Genomic DNA, 21539 nt, shown 5'->3' on the forward strand with positions numbered 1-21539 from the left:
GGAGTTTCTGAAGGCACCATTTTTTGCTGCAGGTTGGACATCAAATAAAACGACAACTTGTACATGGACAAAAATGCAACCGTGGTGCTCGCCTGGTTTGTCAGGACCCCAGCACAGCTCCACAAAGTTTGCTTTCCCTCCGCATGCTGCCTTCTCCCCCTTGGAGTAATCCTCTTGTTTATTTGGTCACTGCAAGGCTGTGTTTTTGGAGGGATATTTCGGTTAGCATAAACTATTTGAAGACTGTTTGGAGAAAAGCAGTAACCCATCCCAAAATCAGTGGGATAAAAAGCTCCTTGTTTATAACTGTTACTAGTTTAATCATTTAGATGAGATGAATTTGCACTTCGAGCCCTGAGTGTGCTCTGATTTCCCTGCAAACATGTGTTGTGGGATTTGCATTGTCAGCGGTGGGAGTCGCACAGAGGGGAAGGAAATATTTTCCCCGTCTTTTTTTTATTATTATACTTCATTATTCTCTCAATTTACCACATGAAAAACACGTTAAGTAGAGGAGCTGCTGGATTTTAATGATGAAAAAAAAAATATCAAATTATCCCGCTGCATAAGAAAAGGTACGAAAGAGAAACCCAGAAAACAGCAGCTGAGATCAGGTTTCATTCAGATGATCTAAACCAACGTTGTTTCGGCAAGTTCAATTTTCTCCCCAAGTGTCTGGTCCCTCTGATGTACGGAGTTCCATCGCCCGCACCCGGGAGGCTCTGCTGGCCGGCAGCCCGCTGACTGGCAGTGACCTTGTGCTAACTGTCTGTCAAAAACGGTCACTCAGAATTCATTGGGATGAAAAATAAGCATTTGGTGCCTTTCTTTAGAAACATAATAGACAGCTTTGCTTTCACACCTCCTAATAGCCTTTTCAAAAATAGTTTCTCTAGCAGGATGCTTTTTTAGCATGTGGAGCTTTACACGTCTACATTTTCCAGAATTTATTAGGATTATTTTTATATTGTATATGTTTTTTATCTTAAATTTCCTGATGCCACACTGCGACGCTGCTAGTTTAGCAACTCCAGCTGTTGTGAGTCACGAGGGTAGGCTGCGGTGGCGACTGGATCACGGAGACGGGGAAATTTTATTTGTCAAGTCAAAGCATTAACCCTTCAAGGCCAGCTTTTAAGCACTACCTGTTTGCAAAAATAGCAACCCCACTGTCGTTTTCCAGGAGGCGCTCCTGGCCTCGGCTCTCATGCTTTAGCAGTCTCGGGTGGGCTCTTCTTCCAGCAGCAGAGGTGGGGTTCAAGGCAGTGGTGGGACAGGAAAGCTCCTGTGTTTTATTGGGTGTATTTGGTTTCACTGGCCACCGTGCAGCCACGCAGGGAAGGGGCAAAGCACCTTCTCTCTCGGCAGCCCCCACGCCTTCAAATTCCTCTTGCCCTTCAGGAAAGGAGTGTCTTTTTTACAGGATCCCAGTGTTATTCAATGGAAAGACAGGAACAATTTTAAGCTTCCAGGTCTGTATAAGCTCTATTGAGAGTGGAAATTAGTTGAGGCTCCCTGTGGCGTATGTGACTATGGAAGCTACAATGCTCATTTGTCCTGCTGAGCAGTTCTTGTATGTGCTTTACTGGCTGCAGAAGTTGGTGTGTTGGTTTTTTTGGGGGGGAGGGGGGGGCGTGGTGGGGTGGTGGTGGGGTTTTTTTAGGATTGCAAAGATCTCCAGTGGAGAGCTGTGTGGTAGAACTGAGAGTTAAAACTAACCCTCACTCATGCGGCATAAAAATATCCTTCCCGAGACAGGTTAGGAAGGTTTAGATGTACACTGAGTTAATGCAGTTGCAGAATAAATTAACTATCTGTTGCAGCCAAGAATCATGAGTCTGCATTTCAAGGTCTTGCAAGGGAAAGGGGGAAAGGGGAAAAAAAAAAGAATTAAAAATAATGCATATGCAGGCAAACCTCTTTATTTTATATCTGGATTAACGGCGCTCTGTCTCTTTGATTGAAGACAATATCTCTGGTTTATCCTTTCTCATTTTTCGGCACCTTCGGTGAAGTAGCGGGGCAGGTGAGGGAGCCCTGCCTGCGCCCCGGGGCACCGAGCGCCTCCCATGGCCTCGGGGGATGTTGTGGCTCTACCGGCAGCTGCCGGACCCCGCCAGGAGCCACCAACCTGCAGCCAGGTCCAGCGGCCATCCCAGGGGACGCGTTTCTCTTCTAAAATCTGCCTCGAACCCGTGGGCACAGCACCACACGAGGCTGGGGAACCGTGGGGCTCGGTGACCGCAGGGCTCTGCGCTATCAGAACAAAGCCCGGAATTACGGCTTCCTATTGTATGCCAATATAGTGTCATTTAAAGTCTCAAACCAGCCAAAAGCTCTCACAACCTCACCCTCTCTGCCACCCTGGATACAGAAATAGTCAGATCTTTTTGTTCATGATTAACTGACTCATGCTTAGAAATCATCAATTTAAAACCCATTTCAGGCAAAGTTACTGGAATGTTCTTTGCATGGACATAGCAGTATATTTAAATTACAAAAGTCCCCAAAAGGTGCTGAAAATATCCTTAATCATTTTCTGAGGATATAGCAAATTTGGTGCTAATTACAGTTATTTGCATCCCCTTCCCCCTCCAAAAAGGGTCTCTGAGAAGTAGAAGGAGATTTGGATACATAATGTGCACTGACAGCTCCTACAGTGTGATGGGGAGGGACAATTTGAGACTGTCACAGGGCTACGCTCAGCTTCATAGAGATGGGATTTCTCTACATGCTAAAGTATGAGGAAGGCTAAATAACTCACAGGTGTCAACGGCACCAAAGAATTATGTGCGTCTGACCTATGAGAGAATAAATCTCATTTCCTGCTTAAAGCCACGAGAACTCCCTTTAAGTGCAATAAAAATTTAACATTTCCCCCTCCTAATTATCTTTTACAATTTTCTCAAATTTATAAAAACAAGATTTTCCAATTTTTAAATATTTTTTTTTTTACTGGTAGATTGTGCTCTTTAGTATCATTTTACATAATTTAATACAATTTGTTCCATCCATTGGTTTTCATGGAGATACAAGCTGTTCGTTTGTGAGAAAGCTGGCATAAGAGCGAACGTTGGCAAAGAGTCACCTCCAGGAGTTTATTCAGATTTCAAAGTTGCATGGGGGCACCGGCCATTTTGAAGGAGATAAATGTTAAGGTTGCTTCTTTTTGATTTGCAATAGTATTCAGTTGATTTTTTTTTTTTTTTTTTTTTTTTTTTTAGCAGTACGGTTGATAGCCTCTCCCTCCCCTCTTTCTCAGTCCTTGGCAAAGTGAGTCGTTATTTTGTCAGCTGAATCACGGTAACAGAAAATAATCTAAGCTTAAAAGAGCCGCTTTCTCTGAAATGTGCATTACTGAATGAAGAGAACACAGGTGTTTCTTAATTATTTGTGCAGAAGGAAAAAGTAATGCCGAGCGGATGCGTCGTAATGATTAGCGCGCTAAAGAGGAGAGGCCGCAGTAAGTAAGATCCTCCTTTCTTCTCCCTGTGATGCCCTTTCTCCCTCCTCCTGAGCACCAGCGGGCAGCGTGGGGCGGCAGAGGGAGGACTGTGCCCCTTGGCCCTCTAGAAAGGTGCCTGTTGGGCTGTCAGATCTCAGATGAAGCATTCCCGTGGCTGGGATGGGCTAAGGAATTCAGCGAACCCTCTCTCTCTACGCTTTTGAGGGTGTGGGGGTCCCCACCGCGATTCTCCTCGGGGCGGGCCTGTGCATCGCTCCCCGGATGCGCCGAACCTCTCGGCCGTGGTTTGCCACCACCAGAAAGGTGCAAGATGGGACTTTTGGGCTCGGCAGTCATGAAGGCAACGTGCTACCACCCTACATCGCCCCTAAAAACAGCTCTGTCTTTCCATTGCGGCACATTAAGTATTTTTAATCTGCATTAAACAATCAAACATTCGTTATCCTAGCGTAGATGCGTGCTTTGTGGAGGCTGGCAGCATGAATCTGATGCTCCATTTCTGAATGTGGACCTGGACCCACTGCCTTGCAGGGTCCGTGGGGGTTGTGTCAGCTGGATGCTGTGTTCGTGTGCTGGGTGAGGTGTTTCTGTCTTTGCCATACGTTTCTGTAGCGCTTGGGCACAGAAGAACCGGTTCGGCCGCTGGCGGCACGTACAGAGAGCATCCGTCTCCATCCTGTGCACTTCTTGGAAATACCAGGAAGGGGTTATGGAGAATAAAATACTAAACTGGAAGGACACAGAGCAGTGGAGCTGGCAGGGTGCGGTGATCAGAGTGGGAGGTTAGCCAAGACGCCCAGCCGAAGCTGCCTCCTCCTGAGAAATGTGATGAACATGGATTTTTTAATGATTTCAGGTCACCGGTTACCCGTGGTTTACGCCAGCACCGTAATTCTCTCCCCCACTGTGCCTTAGAGATGTTGGGGCAGGAAGGCTAGTGGCCGTCTTTGGAGGTGCCCCATCCCCCTTACCAACCAGACCCACGTTTTGACAGTGCCAGGTCAAACGGTCCTGAGGCAGAATCAGAAGTCCCATTACACAAATACTGCTCAAATCATTGGGGTGGATTGCTCAGCTGAATTTTATCTGGTTACTCATCAAGGTGAAATAGAGTCAAATTCTCAAATTTTTACCCTGTGTTGTGTGAAGCTGAAATACTGGTTTTGAAACCCTTGCCACCATCTTCCAGAAGAGTGAACAAAATGAGCTTTTTGATTTTTCCTTTGTAATGTTGAGTTGGGATTTTTTTTGTTGTTGTTGGTTGGGGTTTTTTTTGTTTTTTTACAAGCCCTGGCACTTCTGACTGCTTGAAAGAAAGTTCACTGGCAGCCCCAAACAAAAAGCCTATATTGACTCCCACATATACTAAATGATACATCAGTGCAAAGCCTGCTATGGGAGGAACTCTTTCAAAGAGGAAAACCTAAGAATATCCTGTGCTTAAATAGCAGTTCCCTATTCTCCATACTGGTAGTCTTTATTTATTTATTTACCCCCCTCCCAAACCCCATTTCTATCAGCTTTGCTGCTGATACTTAACCACCAGCCTGATTCTGGGACTCACCTCTCAAATCTGACATGGAGTGTGCTGTGTCTCTGTGGCCCTGTTGATCTGATACCTTGTACAGTCAGGGAAGCTTTCTTTTTTTTTTTTCTGTTCTCTGGTTTTGGTGCTTTTTGTAACCCTATCAAAGCAACCATGAGCCTTGTTCTCTCCTCTCCCTGGCCATCTGCTTGAAGCATCTGGTAATCAGGTGCAAGCCCCCACATCCAGAGCATTCATGCTTAAATTTGCAGCTACCTTGCCACCCACATTGGCTTTTGTTATACTGCCAAGATGTACCTCTTTGTGTACTCGATATGAGAGAGACTTAAATTCCACCATCAGCCTACTGAAATTGTGATGGGCCAGGGTGACATTATCACCTTTGAACATAGATATGTATCAGCCTTCTCCCATTTTTCTCTGCTAGAGTCTCCAGCTAATCTCTGCTCCAGTTGCTCATTGTACCCAAGCCATGTGTGTGCTGCGGAGGTACGGCTCTGAGTTGCAAATAATTTCTCAAAGAAATATCTCAGTCTAAAACATGATGATGCACTTGTCATTTCTGGGATTCTTCTCATATCCCTTTTTCCATCTGAGTAATCTCTGTGTATGTGTCTCCATATAAGAGACAAATAGAGTCATTGTTCTACTCCATATTTTAATTCCATATCTGTATTTTAGGGACATTGCTGCCTTCCCAACAGACTGACTAAGTATTACAAACTGCCAAATTTAGGCTTTGGGAAGTGGCTGCAACTGAAATTGCCTATTGAATTTAAGAGCAGACAAATAATTTTGTCAAAAAACCCAAAGCCAATGACCTTGAGCACTATCCCCTGTCCTTACAAAGGGATCCCAAAAGGAGGAAAGCTCCGCTGCTGCTGACTTGTCTTTCTGCAAGCCCAGGTTAGAAAAGAGAAAAGCATCTTGACTTCTGATTTTCTACCGCAGCACAATCTTCATGTGTATTCGATCAGTTAGAGTAGAAACATCCAACTGAAGCCCTTCACTGTGGAAGGATATGGAGACGCAAGGTATTTACTAGCTCCTCTGTTTGGATGGAAAGAGTGCCCATCTGTTTGACCAGGACTGGTTTAATAGGAGTCACAGATAAAAGTCCCAGGGTGAGGTGGGCTCTGGTTTTGGAGCCGCCCCATCTGGTGCTGAGCTTGGAAAGAGCCTACCACCTATGATGGCATCCTGCAGACCAGTGTGCCCAGGCAAAACTGGGAACCTGCTCCAGCAGGCCCGATGTGCCTCCCATCCCACCTGGGAGAGGTTGGCAGCTTGGCTTTTTCTGGCCTCTCAAAATCACCTGTGACAGCGTGTGGGACGTGCCCTGAGACGTCCTCGGTGGGGTCTGCCTGGCTGAAGCTCAGGCTTGCTGCCCAGCGCCGACACACCAGCAGCATGGGTGGTTTCTAAAATTTGGTGCTGCGCTGTTCAGTCAATACCACATCACATTAATTTGATGATCCTGAGGTGATGGCTTCGTGATCTAATGAGAAATGTGCTCAGGAGAAGCACGGGGAACAGTGGCAAAGTAGTACAATTCCAGAATGATCCTATAAATCAATCTTACGGTACAAGTATTTTCCTACATTGGTAGCTGAGAACAGATTCACATGTGGAAGGGAGATGGTAAAACACCAAATAAAAGTGGCAACTGTCTTTCATTACTTACTGCAACATGCTGTTCTTGGTATACCCATCTAGTTTTTTTCTTCCCAGACTGCTTATTCACTGTTGGCATCTTCCATTACACCTTTTTTTAATGCAATATGAAAAAAAAAAAAAAAAGCTATAAATGGTTCTAATGCCTTTTTTTTTTTTTTTTTTAAGTTTAAGGTTGATTAAGAAGCAGCCTTTGGTGTAATTGCTCAGTGAAGTTAAAGTATTTTATTCATGGGTTTTGTTTCTCAACATTTGAAAAAAAATTTCAAATGTAAAGAAGAAACCTGCAGTATGTTTGTTTAAAACATGCAACATTTCACCAACTAACTCCTTTGAATTATTTCAAAGATAGTAAAGCTATAATTGTTATTTTTGGACCTGTTGGGTCTAGGGGTTTTTACCCTTTTTTCATTGCATAATGAAATGGTCCTCCCTGACCATCAAAATATGAACTTGAGCAGATATTTGTATACATGAACAGGACATGTTGCATCCATGTTTGATTCCTCACGTTCAGCACGGTATCGTCGCCTATTCTGCTGTCTGTAAATGCACCTGTGCTTACAGATCGCCCAGATAATGCTGCGGCTGTTTGCGTATGAGATTTTCACAGAATATAAGAAAAAACGGTAAATGCATTAAATATGGCTTCGCAGAATTTTTTCGCAGAAAGCACTGGGAAGCCTTTATTGGTTATTGCCAAAGTCAGAAATAAATCCGCAGGGACTTTTCCACAAATGGGTAAAATAGAGGAGTATTTAGAAGAGGCCTTATTGGATTGAGTCATGAAGCTGGATCTCTCCAAGTGTTGTGCCGTAAGTTTAGTGGGAAAAGTTTGACAGCAATCTAATTTTCATTGACAAATACTGTCATAATATTGAGCGAAACTGTATCAACAGTAGTGGTCGATGCTCAACCAGTCATATGGACTGGACGAGCTTACCATATGCTTAACTACAAACTTCTCTTGGAAAGCTCCTTTAATACACTTGACAAGCTTAAGATACTAGTCAGTAATGAGCTTGAACAGAACATGTGAAGTTTTACATTTTGTATAGAAAATGGATTAGTGTTTATGTGTTCCCTGTACAGAAGAGATTTGTATGCTGGTATCTGTCTAGCTACAATGCCTGTGTGCATTTCGATAGCCTGAGGTTCACCTAGTCAAAGGAAATTTAAAAGTGAAAATGAAAAAAAAAAAAACCCAAACAAACATAATTTCTTTCTTCTGCACAGCATTAAGGTGAGAATCTTGTAATTTATGTTCCACATACAGTGTTTGAATTTGCAGTTTCTGGTAGTAATGGTAATGCCAAAAATCACAAACTGAGGCAACCCCCCACATTAGCATGATAATTATTACAGCAGGTGATAGGTCCAGGCTTTCATTAATGTGCAGTATTACTACCTTCTCCTACCAATGAACCTTTTAGGCTGATCACTGCCTTTAGCGTTTTTTACTGCGAACCTAGGATTTCTGTCTATAATTTCACACAGTCTCTGAGTATTTAAGCTGATGTCTGTCTACCTGACGGCAGGATCAAATCAAGTATCCAAAGATGCAAATGCTTCATCTTGCATCTCAATGGTTTTTTGTGGGTCAGATTGTACCCACAATTAAGGAGTCTTGATCTGAATGTGTCCTATTTCCTCCCCTCATCCCTTGGCAATATAATGTGGCATGCAGGCATGCAGATTGCATCTCCTGCACTTTTTTTTTCTTTTTTTTTTTTAATGCATTTGTTCACACACTCATAGACATACATACACGTATGTGTATATATATGCTTGTGTGTATTTAGTGTATTTTTGACTGTGGCCAAATACTGCGCCAGGTTAGAGACTCGGCTAGATAATTCAAACAGAAGTCTGACCTGATTCTGTCTTAATTTGCTATGTTTTGTTAGCATTGAGCCATTTGTAATTTAGTTACATGTAGAGTAGTTCAGTGATGAGCAAGTTTAAACAATATGGAAGGCATAATGTATGCTTACATGAAAAGCATATACAGTCTTTCATTGCACTTTGTACTCAGAAATCATTCTCTTTTTTCACCTTTGCTGTTCTTTCCTCTCTGAAAAGTAACTCTCCCCATTAGAAAGAATTAAAAAATAGCTTTAGAAACATTAACAGAAAATAGCAGTTTCTGTGGAAGGTTCAGCCATGGCATATTAGGGTAAAAAACTGGTTTCATTTCCAAGGTTTAGTGTTTTAAAGGTATTACTTGTAGAGCGAAAGTAGAATTAAGCCTGTCTTGGATCCCTTTACCCCTCCATAAATCAGACATGACTCCTGAAATGGCACTTTTGCAGATTAGATCAGAATCAAGTTCGGTTATTTGTCGTCACATTGGTCAAATCTCCTGCCACTAAGTATAGTAACTGCCCTTTATTTTCCAGGCGGAAGGAATGGATGATCCCCTTGGTTTTCTCAAGTCATTGCTCTTGCCCCCTATTTATCACTATTAAATTTTATTTCTTGTCTACAACTGGGATTTAGACTGCTTGGCCTCAAATTAGATGGGTCTAGATGGTACCATCTGCTGAATGCTCAACAGCTATTAAGATTCTTAGGTTTTTAGCGTGTTTTTTTTAATGTATTCATCTAACAAGGAAAAGAAAGAAAAAATGGTGTCCATCATTATTAATTTTATCAGTTTGGCAATGAAAGCCTATTGGCATGGGTACATTCCTTGTAGTAAGTGCCTGAGAGTACAAGTGTAAAGACAGCTTTGAAGCTTGCCATGAGATCCTGTTTTATTAGCAGAGATGCGTGAACCACCTGCCACAGGCTGGAAATGTTAAAAAAAATCATAACTTGGTCGCCTGAGATGGCCAAACCAGTGATTGTTGTAATGGTGTGTTGGCCATGGTCTTCTCCTGGCGTGGCACATCACTGCTCTGGTTTATCTCACCAATACTTGTTACCTCTTGGTATTGCATCCTTTACCTTTACGAGATCACCACTTTAACAGTAAAGATGTAAAATCTCTTTAAAGAAATGAGAAGGGATGGGCCCTGCTGCTGCAGCACATGAGGTCCATGTGCCCATGGGTCCCCAGCCATGCCGCTGCCCCGCGGGTACTCTGCTCCCAGCACCCATCCTGCACGAGCACTCGCCTTACGGACACCTCTCATTTCATTTAACATTACCCTCATCACCAACGTGGCATGGAAGAAAAAATTCCCACCATTTTCCTTTGTCCGCTGCTAATGTGAGAGCAGTTCTTCTAAAGAAACCCGCAGGACCTTGCTCCGCAACACTGCCAAGCCAGTGTGTCACCACCAGGGTTTTTTTCATCCTGCTTGAAGAGAAACATTTATCAGCTGGTTTTGAAACCTCATTTTGCATTTAAAAGTGCAATAATTGGACCAAAGACAATGCTGGTATATGGTTTTTTTTTTAAAAAAAAAAAAAGCCAAGCAAAGAAGATCTTAGGTTGGGGGCTAAGTGACTGTGGGAATTTGCTCTTAGATGGAACGAGTCCAAACACTATCGTCATGATCTGGGCTGTTTTGGGTGCTTTTCAAGCATTTATTTGCATTGATATGATCAAACACCCAGTTCAGAATGCCTGCTTTAAACTCAACAAAACGAACGTGGGGATTCACTGAGGGTGAATCCAAAATTGTGTCTGGAGCTTTGTGCCTCCTTTTTAACAAGACCTTTTCTGTGTTCACTTTTAAAATGATGACACCATACTGGGGGTTGTCGTTCAACAGATTGTTGGTTCTTTTAACAATTTGTTCAATGGAGGAGGAGGAGGAGGGAGTAGAGGCAGCTATATTTGTCACTACTGTTGTTCAGTAGAATAATTGATTTTTCCAGTTTGGCAACCAGTTCCCATTTTCTGCTGCTTTTTTATTCCCCTCCCCCCACTTCATGTCTTCAACAAAAGACACTTTCCCGTCCAATTCTTAGTGGTAGTTTGCAGTCTCAGCTTTCTTGCTCAAGGAAACTGGGTCCGAGAAGGAACTAGTGATTTGCCTACTGGCTTTTGGGGCAGCACCAGCAGACCGATCCTTGCTGCATCGTTGGTGCTGGTCCAGCTGGGAGGAGCAGCCTCCTCAAAACTGCCCTGCTGTGTGAGCATCCCCACCTTTCTACCCTGTTAACATAGGACTTCTTTTGACTCCATAGCCTTAGCAGTTGTTTTGCAAGATTTTCCTCTTTTTTTCTTTTTTTTTTTGTTGGAAGTTTTATGGGAGGAGACGTGGAGGTGTTGCACCCTCAGGGAAGACCTTCGTGCTGGGTATGTTTGTCACAGCAGATGATCTGCCCATGCCTTGCTTTTCTAGCTATAAGGCTCCATGCTTTGATGATACCTGGTTTTGGCCAGGGCAGTAACCAGTGGCAGTCTGTGAGTCAGCTGGAGGATGTCGTCTGGGTAGAGGGGAGTATTTAGTGTTTTTGTAAGCTTTGATGATTTTTAAAAAAGCTTTTTACTAATTTCATTATTTCTTCAATTTTTTTATTTTTTTTTCTTTTTATACCTGTTTATCTACCAGTAAGAGCTTTTTGTATCCAGGGTTCTGATGGAGTTATTCTTGAGGCAGATATCTGTGAGACTTGCACTGCACAATGCCAAGGACCCCCTCTTTGCATAGAACCACAATAAAAAGGCTGCTCAGTCTCTCACATGAAGCACCCAGCAGCATCTCACAGGGATGAATGTAGCCAGCTTCTGCTGAATTTACTCCTTGAAATCCTGTTAGCTTTTGGTATTTGGGCTAAATATTGCAAGGACTGGTTTTGAGAGCTGGTATGAGGTGGTCCTCCCTGAGCATCCCAGTCTCACCATCACTGCGCCAGCCTGTATCCCCGTTCTGGTGCAGAGTGGGAAAGCTCAGGCAGGTCAGATGCAGCACTGCATGCTGATGGTGTGGGGAAAAGGGACAGGGACTTGGCCATAAACTGTCCTGCCTTCAGAAGGGGGGAACCAAACGGGACAGCGTCGATCAGTGTTTGTCAGACCACGCGAGTGCAAGGCTGGAGTCGCGGCTGGGCTTGTGTCTTATCCCTCGTAACCAAACCGCTGCCCTCGTGGAGAGGTGCAGGGCTGTGTGTTGAAAATGGCTAAAAGAAGCAACGTTGGAGGAGATGATGTAAATGCCACGCCTCGATTAGAGCAGGATGCTGCATTTTTAAAATTATTATTATTATTATTAATTTAAGAATTATCCCAGCTGGAGGCAGCACTCCACATAGTATGCTGGCTAGGATTTTTTTTTTTTTTTAATCTCTTTTTGGAGGTGGGAGGTGGTTCCCCGGACTCTTGCCTTTGGTTCCTGCGGCATCCAGGCGCTGCCCTGGGGTGTGCGGGATGTTTGTGCCTCTGCTCCAGGGAACTTGTGCGTATATACGCTGCCAAATTTTGAAAGCCCTTTTAATGTAAACATGTACAACCTTCTCCAAAAAAGGCCTTAAAGCTCCAGTACAGAACTACATTTGCATGTTAAACTTAAAAACATATTTAATATATTACCAGTAATTGATTTAATGTATAAGTAAAACTAACCATGCATAAATTAGTAAAATACTTGCAAAAGTGCAATAATTTCCCTGATTTGAGCGAATGAAGTGGTTAAAGCTTCTATTTACTAGCTTTGTTAAGCATAAAATGTCTAATGTTTAAACTTCAGCAATTTCTTCAGCACCAGCCCTCTAAAAGTATTCAAAAACATGACTGAATTTTGCAAGTTACTGTAATCTGTGGAAGGCTTTTTCCAAAGCTTTTAAAGTCAGATAAAATAATTAAAAAAAAAAAAAAAAAAAAGTCCTTTCTTTTCCTCTCCTTTTTGATTATTGCAAATTGGGTATAATAATCTTGGCTAGTTTGAGTATTAGAAAGGTGAACATGCATCATTAACAATAGGATTTTATGAACATTTTTGTACTATTATGCAATATTTAAATTTATGTTGTTTTTTTTTTTTTCAATTTTACATGTAGTAATTAATTTTGTCTTACTGACAGATGATTCTCAATGACTGATTTTCAAGAAAAAATCCAGACAGGTATTTTAACCCTTTGTTTTCATTCTAGACACCTTGCATTCCCGGGTCTGGTTGTAATTAAGGGGCGCTGTGCTACGCTCTGTTGTAAATTAAAGTTTAGTGCTATTTATATGAGTTCCCATAGCTGGTATCTTCATGATCATCTTTTTCTGGATGGGCGGTGGGACTGTAGATTTTGAGGAGGTGCCTGCTTTGCTCTGAACAAAATACACCTATGCCGTGCGTTACCCAAACCAACCCCCCTCCTGGTTTTTGGGTACCGTAACGGAGCGTGCTGGCAGGCAGCGGGGCCCCCACCTTCCCTCTCCTCCCTGCAAGAGCCTCTGAATCTACCTGTGTCCCAGCACGAAGTAGCACGATGGTGACGTTTACGTGCAGAATGGGAAAGACATAGCGTGTGTCCCCGGTTAGGATTAGAAGATGACTTCCCAAGCCACGAGGGAGGGAGGAAGGGGCACGGGGCAGCCGGGGACACAGCACCTGCAGCACAGAGCCCTCGTCCTGCTGCTCGAGTGCCGCAATCTTACCTCTGCCTTCCTCCTTCACCCTCTCTTTCCTCACTATTGATCCACCTCTTAGTCTTGCGATCTATGTATTTCTAGTATTTCTTTTGCCGTGCTTGCAGAGGTTGACATTGTCGTTGGGTGTCTTGGGGCTTCCTCTACAAGAGTGTTGTTTTTAAGGCTATACCCTGAACGTATGTGCCCGAGTTACGTGGAGATAGGTTTCTTCCCAAAGCAAGGGCGGTTTAGCTGCAGCTCACTGGACTTGTCTGTACACTTTGTGCACGTGCAGGACCCCATAGCTGAAAATAACAGCTAGCAAAGTCTGTGCATCGTGCCAAGACTCATGGCCAGTTTTAGGGTGTTTTTGTACTGTAACTGAAAGAGTAAGAATGGGCCCAGTGCCTGTTTGAAATCTGTGAGAAACTATCCACAGACTTGAGGGAGGTTTTGATTGTAAGCAAATCTGAAAATGTGTAGCATTGAGAGTGTGGGGGTTTTGTGGTTGGTCTTTCTTGTTCTGATTGGGTTTTTGTTTGTCTGTTATATTTTTTGTTGGTATTTTGGGGGGAGTTACGGTATTTTGGTCTGTGGGTTTTTTTAAATATCTCCCCTGAACCCCATGTTGTTGCATCTCTCCCCGGCTTGTTTTCCACCCTCCCCTCCCGCCTCCTGGCCCCATCTGGAAGGCAAGCCCTGCTCGTCTGCCTGCATCATCTTCCAGAAGGTCCCAACGGAAATGTTTCTCTGCAAGGTATCGCTCCCTGCTTGAAATCCTTAAGCCCTAAGAAGGGCCACTGAAATGCAACTGTATGGGATCTCCTCTGCAGCGGGCCCCGTGCTATTGGACTGGTGCTGTTTTCCTGAAAACATTCAAGAATAAAAATGCATTCCAGTATAGGCAATAAAGGCTGTGCTATCAATTCCAGACAGCTGTAGATACCAGTCTATCACTTGTACCGTGGCTGTACTGTTGCATGTAAATCCCATTTGTTTCTGTGATAGTTTGAGCAACAGAATTTCCAGCCTCAGGTTTCTACTAACTTCATGCCGGGTTCATAAGACCTGCTATGTGGGAAACAACGTCATCAAGAGTATTCCCTTAAGTCCCATTTTTGTGATGTATTTTTGCTTGGAAAATAATAAAAAACCACCAAAGCAGATTAAGTGAGTTAGGTGGGATTGCAGATCTGCAGAGGCAGCCAGGCAGTGGGGCTCCCCAGCAGGCCGAAGGCACGGGGTGGCCCTTTGTGCATCCTCTGGCACCTCTCAATTACTTGCTTTCACATGTTACTTGGATGAAAATTTGCAGAGTTGTGCCAGTTTACACTACTTACCTGGCCCATGAGACAAATGTAAGAGTCTTTATTTTAATATTTCACTTGAATAGCGGCTCACATAGTTTTAAAGGATGAAAAGCAAGGGACATCATTTCACTGCTTGTCTTTTCCTCTGAAGGAGTCACGGTATAATATTTTTTCACAGGTTGCTATTGATGTCCTGGGTTGCACGAGACATTGACTATCATCTCAGTGTAAAGAAATTCCACTTAAATTCCACTAGTGCCTGCTTTCCCTTAGTTTCAGCTCGTGTCCACTTGTTAGATACGGCTGTCACTTGAGGCTACTTTGGCAGTCGTGTATTCCCTACCTTGGCTTTTAAAGAATACTGGTCTGGTTTTGTTTTGACTCATTGGGATAATTTTGTCACTTGGCTTTTTGGATGTTCTGTATACATCTAATGATAAAGATAGCCAAAGTTAGGGTACAGTCTTCCAAACATTTCATCGTTATCCTGTTATATGCTGCAGGAATGATTTCGCACAGTTTAGTCAGTGCCTCAGTTTGGAAAGTCCAGAAATATCTCTGCTTCTTTTTATGCTGACATTAGGTCCTAGGCTTAAGATTTTTAGAGTCTAATTTCTAACTATTCACCGTGCTTCTGCCCCTTTCGTCTCTGCTAAGGAGAATGGCGAGTGGCGCCTGCCTTTTGTTCTTACCACAATGTTACTTGACATTTTTTCTTTATTGAATCGCATCCCATCACTTTCCCTGCTCACTAGAAGGCAGGCTGGATTTTTTTTTTATTTATATATTGTTCCTTCATTCATATTGGCTGCGGACTCTCCTCCATTTTCTACTTTGAATAAATTTCATCCTGTTTCTGCGTGCCATTGAAATAGAAGCGGAATAAAATCAGCTTCTCTAGTGATCTTTGGGACAGGCCAGATATCGCCTCCCATCACTCTTCTCTCTTGATGTTAGCATGCAGAGCGCTGTGCCCTCACACACTATCCGGTTCGTTATGCATTATTTAGCTCACCCTCTCGTCAGAACTTACAACATTGTAGCCTGTTAGGGGATCGTATGGCATTGCCTTTCACGGAGCCCACGTAAATCATGTTCATGGCTTCCTTCAATTCTTTTTGAGGCTTTTGGGGGGGTTATTTTTTTCCAAATATTCTATTAGTTTTGTTACGTATGATCTCCCTTTTGTGAATCCATGCTGAATATCTTTAATTAAATCATAACTTTCCCTATTTTGTCCCTGATTAGTGTTTCCAATATCTTTCCCACTGCTGAAATCAGGCTGACTGGTGTTTAATTTCCTTGATCTTCCCTAGAGCTGCTGTTATATATAGGTGTTACATTAGTCCTCCCATCTATGGGCACCTCCCCTGCTTCCAAAGATGTTCCACAGATATTTGCTGAAGTGTCCGCTTCCTTCTGCCTCTTCCTTCCAAATTCTGGCAGGCATCCCATCTTCAGCAGCTTGTTTTGGACTTTAGCTACTTGAAGAAGTGCATTTTCACAGCTTCACCTTCATTTCATTTATTCATCTTTCTCATCCTTAGCAGTGGCTCCATGCATTGGTGTTTGCAGCCGCTGTGGCCGCAGATATCCTGCTTGGTGCCCCAGTTGGTTGGTTTGCTTGCATGTGGTGTTGGGTGGCCTCATGCCAGCTCCTCCATGTGCATCCCAGTCCTTGATAAACCAAGAAACCACGCTTGATGTTCAGAGGCGGAGGGCATTGTCCTGTGCCCAGACCATCCTTTCTCCTCAGTCTGAGATCTTCTGCTTGCTGGTTTGGATTCCCGAAGACCGAGATTGCTTCTTTGACCCTTCATGTATTTTTGTCAGGCCGCACGTGTATTTTCTGCTGATATGAACTCATCTTTGAACAGTTGCCATTTCCGTATGGAGTTGTTTCCTCCGCTCCTTTATTCCATTCAGGGTCTGCTCCTCCTCTCATTGAAGTCAGCTGGGAGTTTTGCCATTGCCTTCCTCGAGAGCAGCAGCGAGCCTGCAATTCACTGACACTTTAAGCATGCTCTCAAAAATTAACCCTGCTGAAATTGAACATCAATATTGAACTTTATATTTTAGTTGTAAATCCAACTCTAACTCCTTGAACGCTTCTTCTGTTTGAAGAATGGCTACTATGAAGAAGCCCATTAATTTTAATGTAACTCTCCATGGTTAGATTTGGGTCATAACATTTCCACTGTCATGGTTGCAAAAACAACATCAATAGAAAACTCAGGTTTCCTGGACGCTGCACCAGGTGCACCAATAATCTGTTTGTCCCTCTTCCCTGTCATTAGGAAACTTGTACTCATACAAAAACTGCTCAAATAGTGTTTAAAACTTTGGGGGGGGGGAAAAAACAACAAAAAGATGTAATTAAATGACAGGAGGAAAAAAGCTATGAAAATAAGGTTAAGTACAGGTTGGGGGGGGGGGGGGGGGGAGGTGTCTGGCTTTTTTTAGGAGTAGCGTGAACACTTTTCCCTTGCTAATAATGCTGAGAGTCACATGCCTCTGTCCCCACAAACCATCATGGAAATGAGCCCACAGGACCCGTGACTTCAACCAGAAAACTGCTGCTCTGTCCTTAGCTCACCCCACTGTGATGAAGGCTGGTACCACATATGGTATGTAAGCTCACACTTACTTCTCCGAGACCATGGAAACCCGAGTATGATGGAATACATCAGGGATGGAGTGGCAGCCTTGATTGCGAATATTTTTTGCTAAAGTCAGACACTGAATGTTACTGTAATGACATTTTATATCTTTCCTTCTATATTCTAGCAGAGAGAGCCACAGGTGTTCCACTGGAATTACTCACACATTTATAGAATTGGACATTCTGTCATTAAATGGACTTAAAACTAAAAAGCCTTTGTCTGCAAAAGGTGACCAATAGAAAGGGACTTTGGATTATCTGATATCCCATAACTTAATCATATGGCTCTTAAGAGTAGGGCATAAGCAGCTGTGTCTTGCTAATATGCATGCAATATGTGTAAAGTGATATGCTTTAATTCTAAACTTGTTTTTAGCAGGAAGAAAAAAAGCATTTAGATGAGGAACATTAAGATTCAGCATTAACCGTTTTTTTTCCTCAGGGCAAAATTTTTCATCACCTGATATTTATTAAGGCAACATTTTTATTTTATTGCTCTGTACTGTAAAGAGTCTTTCCAAACATTCTCAAAGTTGCGCGGGGAAGTTTTATAGGCAGACTTGCAGGCAGTATTTAAAGTGGTTTTCAAAGTCAATGAATTTGAGAGAGATATTTTCCTTTTCCTAAATAGTAATGTTGTCAAATCTCACAGTGCAAATAACAGACATAAGCAGTCGTTTAATTTATTATTTAATTTTAATTTTTCTCCATCCTCCCACATTATATAAACTTGATTTCTGTATTGTAGCCTTAATTGTTAGTTTGTGTTGGTTTAATCTCTCTTATTTAAGTATGTTTGCTTTAATAATATTTAAAAAAACTAAGACAAAGAAACTGTAGATTAGAGACTTTATTTTCAGGGTAAAATGATACGGATAAGTGAGCGTCAACTGACCAGAAATTATTTGCTTCTGTCTGTTAGACACGTAATGGAGTCATTTAACTAGTCAAATTAGGAGCTGTAGAAATGCACCATGCTTCATTACTGAGTTCGAATGGGCACCATTTTACATTTACGTCAAAAATTATCTCATAGCAAATTAATGTTTTCATTGTGCGGGGAAGCCGGAGCTGTGCAGTATCAGCACCACCTAGAGGATGCGACACAGATGGCTTAGAAACGTTTGTCAGATAAAAAACCGGAGAGGAATAGATTATCTTTAAAAAGCAATGTACTTCAGACAAACCTCTGCCTTCCCCAAAGCAGCCCTGGAAGTTTTGCTTGCTTTTCTCTCTTAAGCTGCACCCATTCTGCACCACCCCTGCGTTAGTGGCACACAAACTTACGAGTGTTTATGGCACGCTTTAGGTTGGCTCTTCTGTCAGGTCCTTCACCGTCGATACCACTAGTTGTATATTTTTAATGCAAACAGGTGCTGCTAAAAGTCAGGGTATCACCTGAAAAATCCAGAAAACGAGCTCCCTGGCCAACCAGGAAGAATTTCCAGGTGGCGTTACGGAGGCTCTTCCTTCCTTGAGATTTCCTGAAAAGTCAAAGAGAAACAAGGAAGTTCTTAGTTAATGAATTACATACTTATTTGATGAATAGAAACAGCTAGTGCCTTCAAGTGTAGAAAAAACGTCAAGAGTGAGACAAAAGTGAGGGCAGCAGGTGGATTTCCAGCTTGGAAAAAGTTATAGCAGTGAATAGGTATGATACAGGAACTAAAAAAATGATTGATTACACAGAAAACTAGTATCAATAATATAAATTGGACGGTGATAGTGGTAAGCTGTTTAAAGTACAGAGTGGGTTTGGATGCTCAACTTTCACTTTCCAAAGGGGCATTTGTTGAACAGGACATCGTATAAAATCTGATAAAAATCTAGTAATATCTAACCTCTCTGGGGCAGGAGATGCTCACAGGTGGGACCCCGACCCACCCTGCCAGCTTTTCCAGCAGTGCCAGGGCATAGCAGGCACTCCTGGCATCAGACAACTAGATGACTTGCAAGGCAGGAAATTTTTATAGCTAAGTGTTTTTTGATGAAAGACTGTGGAGGCTAAGTGCCCTTGGCTGCGTGGTTTAGTGTTTCAATACGACTCCTGGAACTCTGGAGGGAGAGAAAAAGGAAAAAAAAAAAAAAGGAAAAAAAGAAAAGTTAGAAGAAGTGGCTAGTGAGACCTGACATTGCGCTCCTACAGCAGGTACTGTGCGGCCAGGGTCCTGAGCCCTCCCAGCTCGGCGGTGGCTTTTCTGTTTACATCAGTGGTCCTCAGCTCCGGCCCGCTAACTATGGCCTTGGAAACCTACAGCAGAGCAGGAAGCCAGGATGGACCATCGTGGTCACCCAGTCCAGGCTTCTGTCTACATGGGCCAAAAAGCATCCCCCAGTAATTCTTCCAGGGAAAGGGTTTTCTTGCACATGCAAATACACGGCACCCATGAGCAGAAAGTTGCAGGATTTGAGCCTCAGATATGATCTGCATTAAATCTGTTTTATAAATTGACCAGAATATCTAAACATGTTTTCCAATCTTATTAAACGTTGTGCGTGCATAACTGAATTAATTCTCCATATTAATATTCTTAGAAGACATTTATAGAACAAAACAAAAACATCCACAAAGTATTTTGACACAAAGCACAGGAGCCGGAGACAAAGATGAGCCAAGAGGGGGAAGTGGACCAGAATTCATTTAGTATTACACTTATCTCTGGAGCAAATGATCACTCACTAATTAAAATGCTACTGCCAATTGTAGTTGGAAGACAAAAATTCTTCATAATTGTGTCAAGTGTGTAATTTTTGTTAGTATACTATTATTTTTCATACTTCAGTTAGATGCTCTTCAGGATCCTTCTGAAAAATCAAATAATTGCTTGTGATATTATTTCATGGCTAAGTATAGAGTCTAAAATACATACTGTGCTGTAGGTTCAAGAATTTGACAGTGACTTTAGGGCCATGGTTATGATAATGCCAAACTGGTAGATGATAAAACATGCCTGTGAGCAAGTTTTGTTTTGTTCTAGACAAAGTTTTTTTTTTTTCCTTCTTCTTTTTTTTTCTTTGTAATGGCTTAAGCTCATCGCAGAAAAGGATTTCTTTGAAACAGTGAAGAAAAAAAATGTTAAGAGCCTTGCTTACAAGTACCTTGGTATTTTCTTCTTTTTTTTAACTGTAGAAGCACTTTACCTTTTATCATGAATCTTGTCTGCTGAGATAGTTCAGCCTTCATGTTATGTTTACCAAGGCCAGACTAGAGGATCAAATAATTTATAACCATTCCTGTTGGGTTTTATGTAATAACTTTGGAACTCATATAAAGTAATGATCCACAAACTCTTTTAATGTTCATTATAAAATATGAAATATTTCTCAGAACCATTGCAATTATGTGACCAGACATAACTGTTTCACACATGAGTAAATACAGGGAGGTTTAACATAACTTTATTATCTTCCTGTCTTTTCCTCTCATTGATGTGATAATACTGTTTTAATATTTTTCTAAAGAAAAGTTAAGTAATTTCAGAATCTCTATTGAGGCCTAGTTTATTGGTTTTTGTAATAGAGTACTCAAGAATAATTGTATTTATGATTAGACTGATAGTAGTAAATGTTGTTGTGCTGAATAGGGGTAAAATACCCTGAAAGCTTTATATTATTATATGAATATATACACATACATCAGTAGGAAGAAATTATTAATTTCTGTCTGTCCGTCTATGCATTTGTATTATGCTCATCGTAGTATCAGCGCACCTTCTCTGGAGACTTTCTGGGGTTTAGCAGTTATTAAAATGTCAGTAGATATAGGATGGCAAAACTCATTAAGACTACATGAAAAAAACCATCCCAGGTCCTTGCCTGATACTTAGAGCTAACCTTTAATTTTCCCCTCTTCTTACGATCTTCTTGGACTTAGACAAGACGTAAAGTGGAGCCTGCCACAACCTAAACCATCTGCTGAAGCTGTTTGACCAGCTCAAGCTCCTGTTAAACCTGGCTGGGGACTTCGTTGACCTTCGGAGGGTTTCTGCCTCATTCAGGCTAGGAGAAGCCCCTGAACATTATAGTTGGTAGCTCTATGAAGCTTTTCATCTCTCTATCTCTGTGCTGCACCTCTTACAGGAGCAATAGACTGACCAGCCTGTCTCTGAGTTCCCACCTGCGGGTCTGAGTTACAGCGAACGCAGTGAACATTTGGTGCTAACGCAGGGGAAAATAAGGCACCCTAAGGAAAACGGCACGGAGGGAAGAAGTTCATCGCACAAAGAAGGATGGTCACCTTCCTCCTTGCCTTCCTTGAGAAGCAGCATTCAGCATGCAGAAGGGGGAGGAGGGTGAACATGTGTGTTCAAACTGGACAATATACTATACTACTTTTATTCTACCAACATAAATTGGTAATATAA

General features: G+C 42.3%; 1 protein-coding gene across 12 annotated transcripts in view; it reads left to right on the forward strand.

Annotated features, from left to right (window-relative positions):
* ZNF536 (zinc finger protein 536) overlaps window positions 1-21539 on the forward strand; it is a 354101-nt gene that overhangs the window by 277002 nt on the left and 55560 nt on the right. Inside the window, exon 9 of one of the 12 annotated variants that reach the window (XM_049806422.1) lies at window positions 12663-12703. The exons of the other annotated variants lie outside the window; for them this stretch is intronic. Within the exon in view, the coding sequence (XP_049662379.1) occupies window positions 12663-12676 (14 nt within the window). The 3' untranslated portion in view covers window positions 12677-12703. The remainder of the gene's footprint in view (window positions 1-12662; window positions 12704-21539) is intronic. 12 annotated transcript variants of the gene reach the window in all.

This window comes from Accipiter gentilis, chromosome 7, assembly GCF_929443795.1.
Source record: "Accipiter gentilis chromosome 7, bAccGen1.1, whole genome shotgun sequence".
Taxonomy (NCBI): domain Eukaryota; kingdom Metazoa; phylum Chordata; class Aves; order Accipitriformes; family Accipitridae; genus Astur; species Astur gentilis.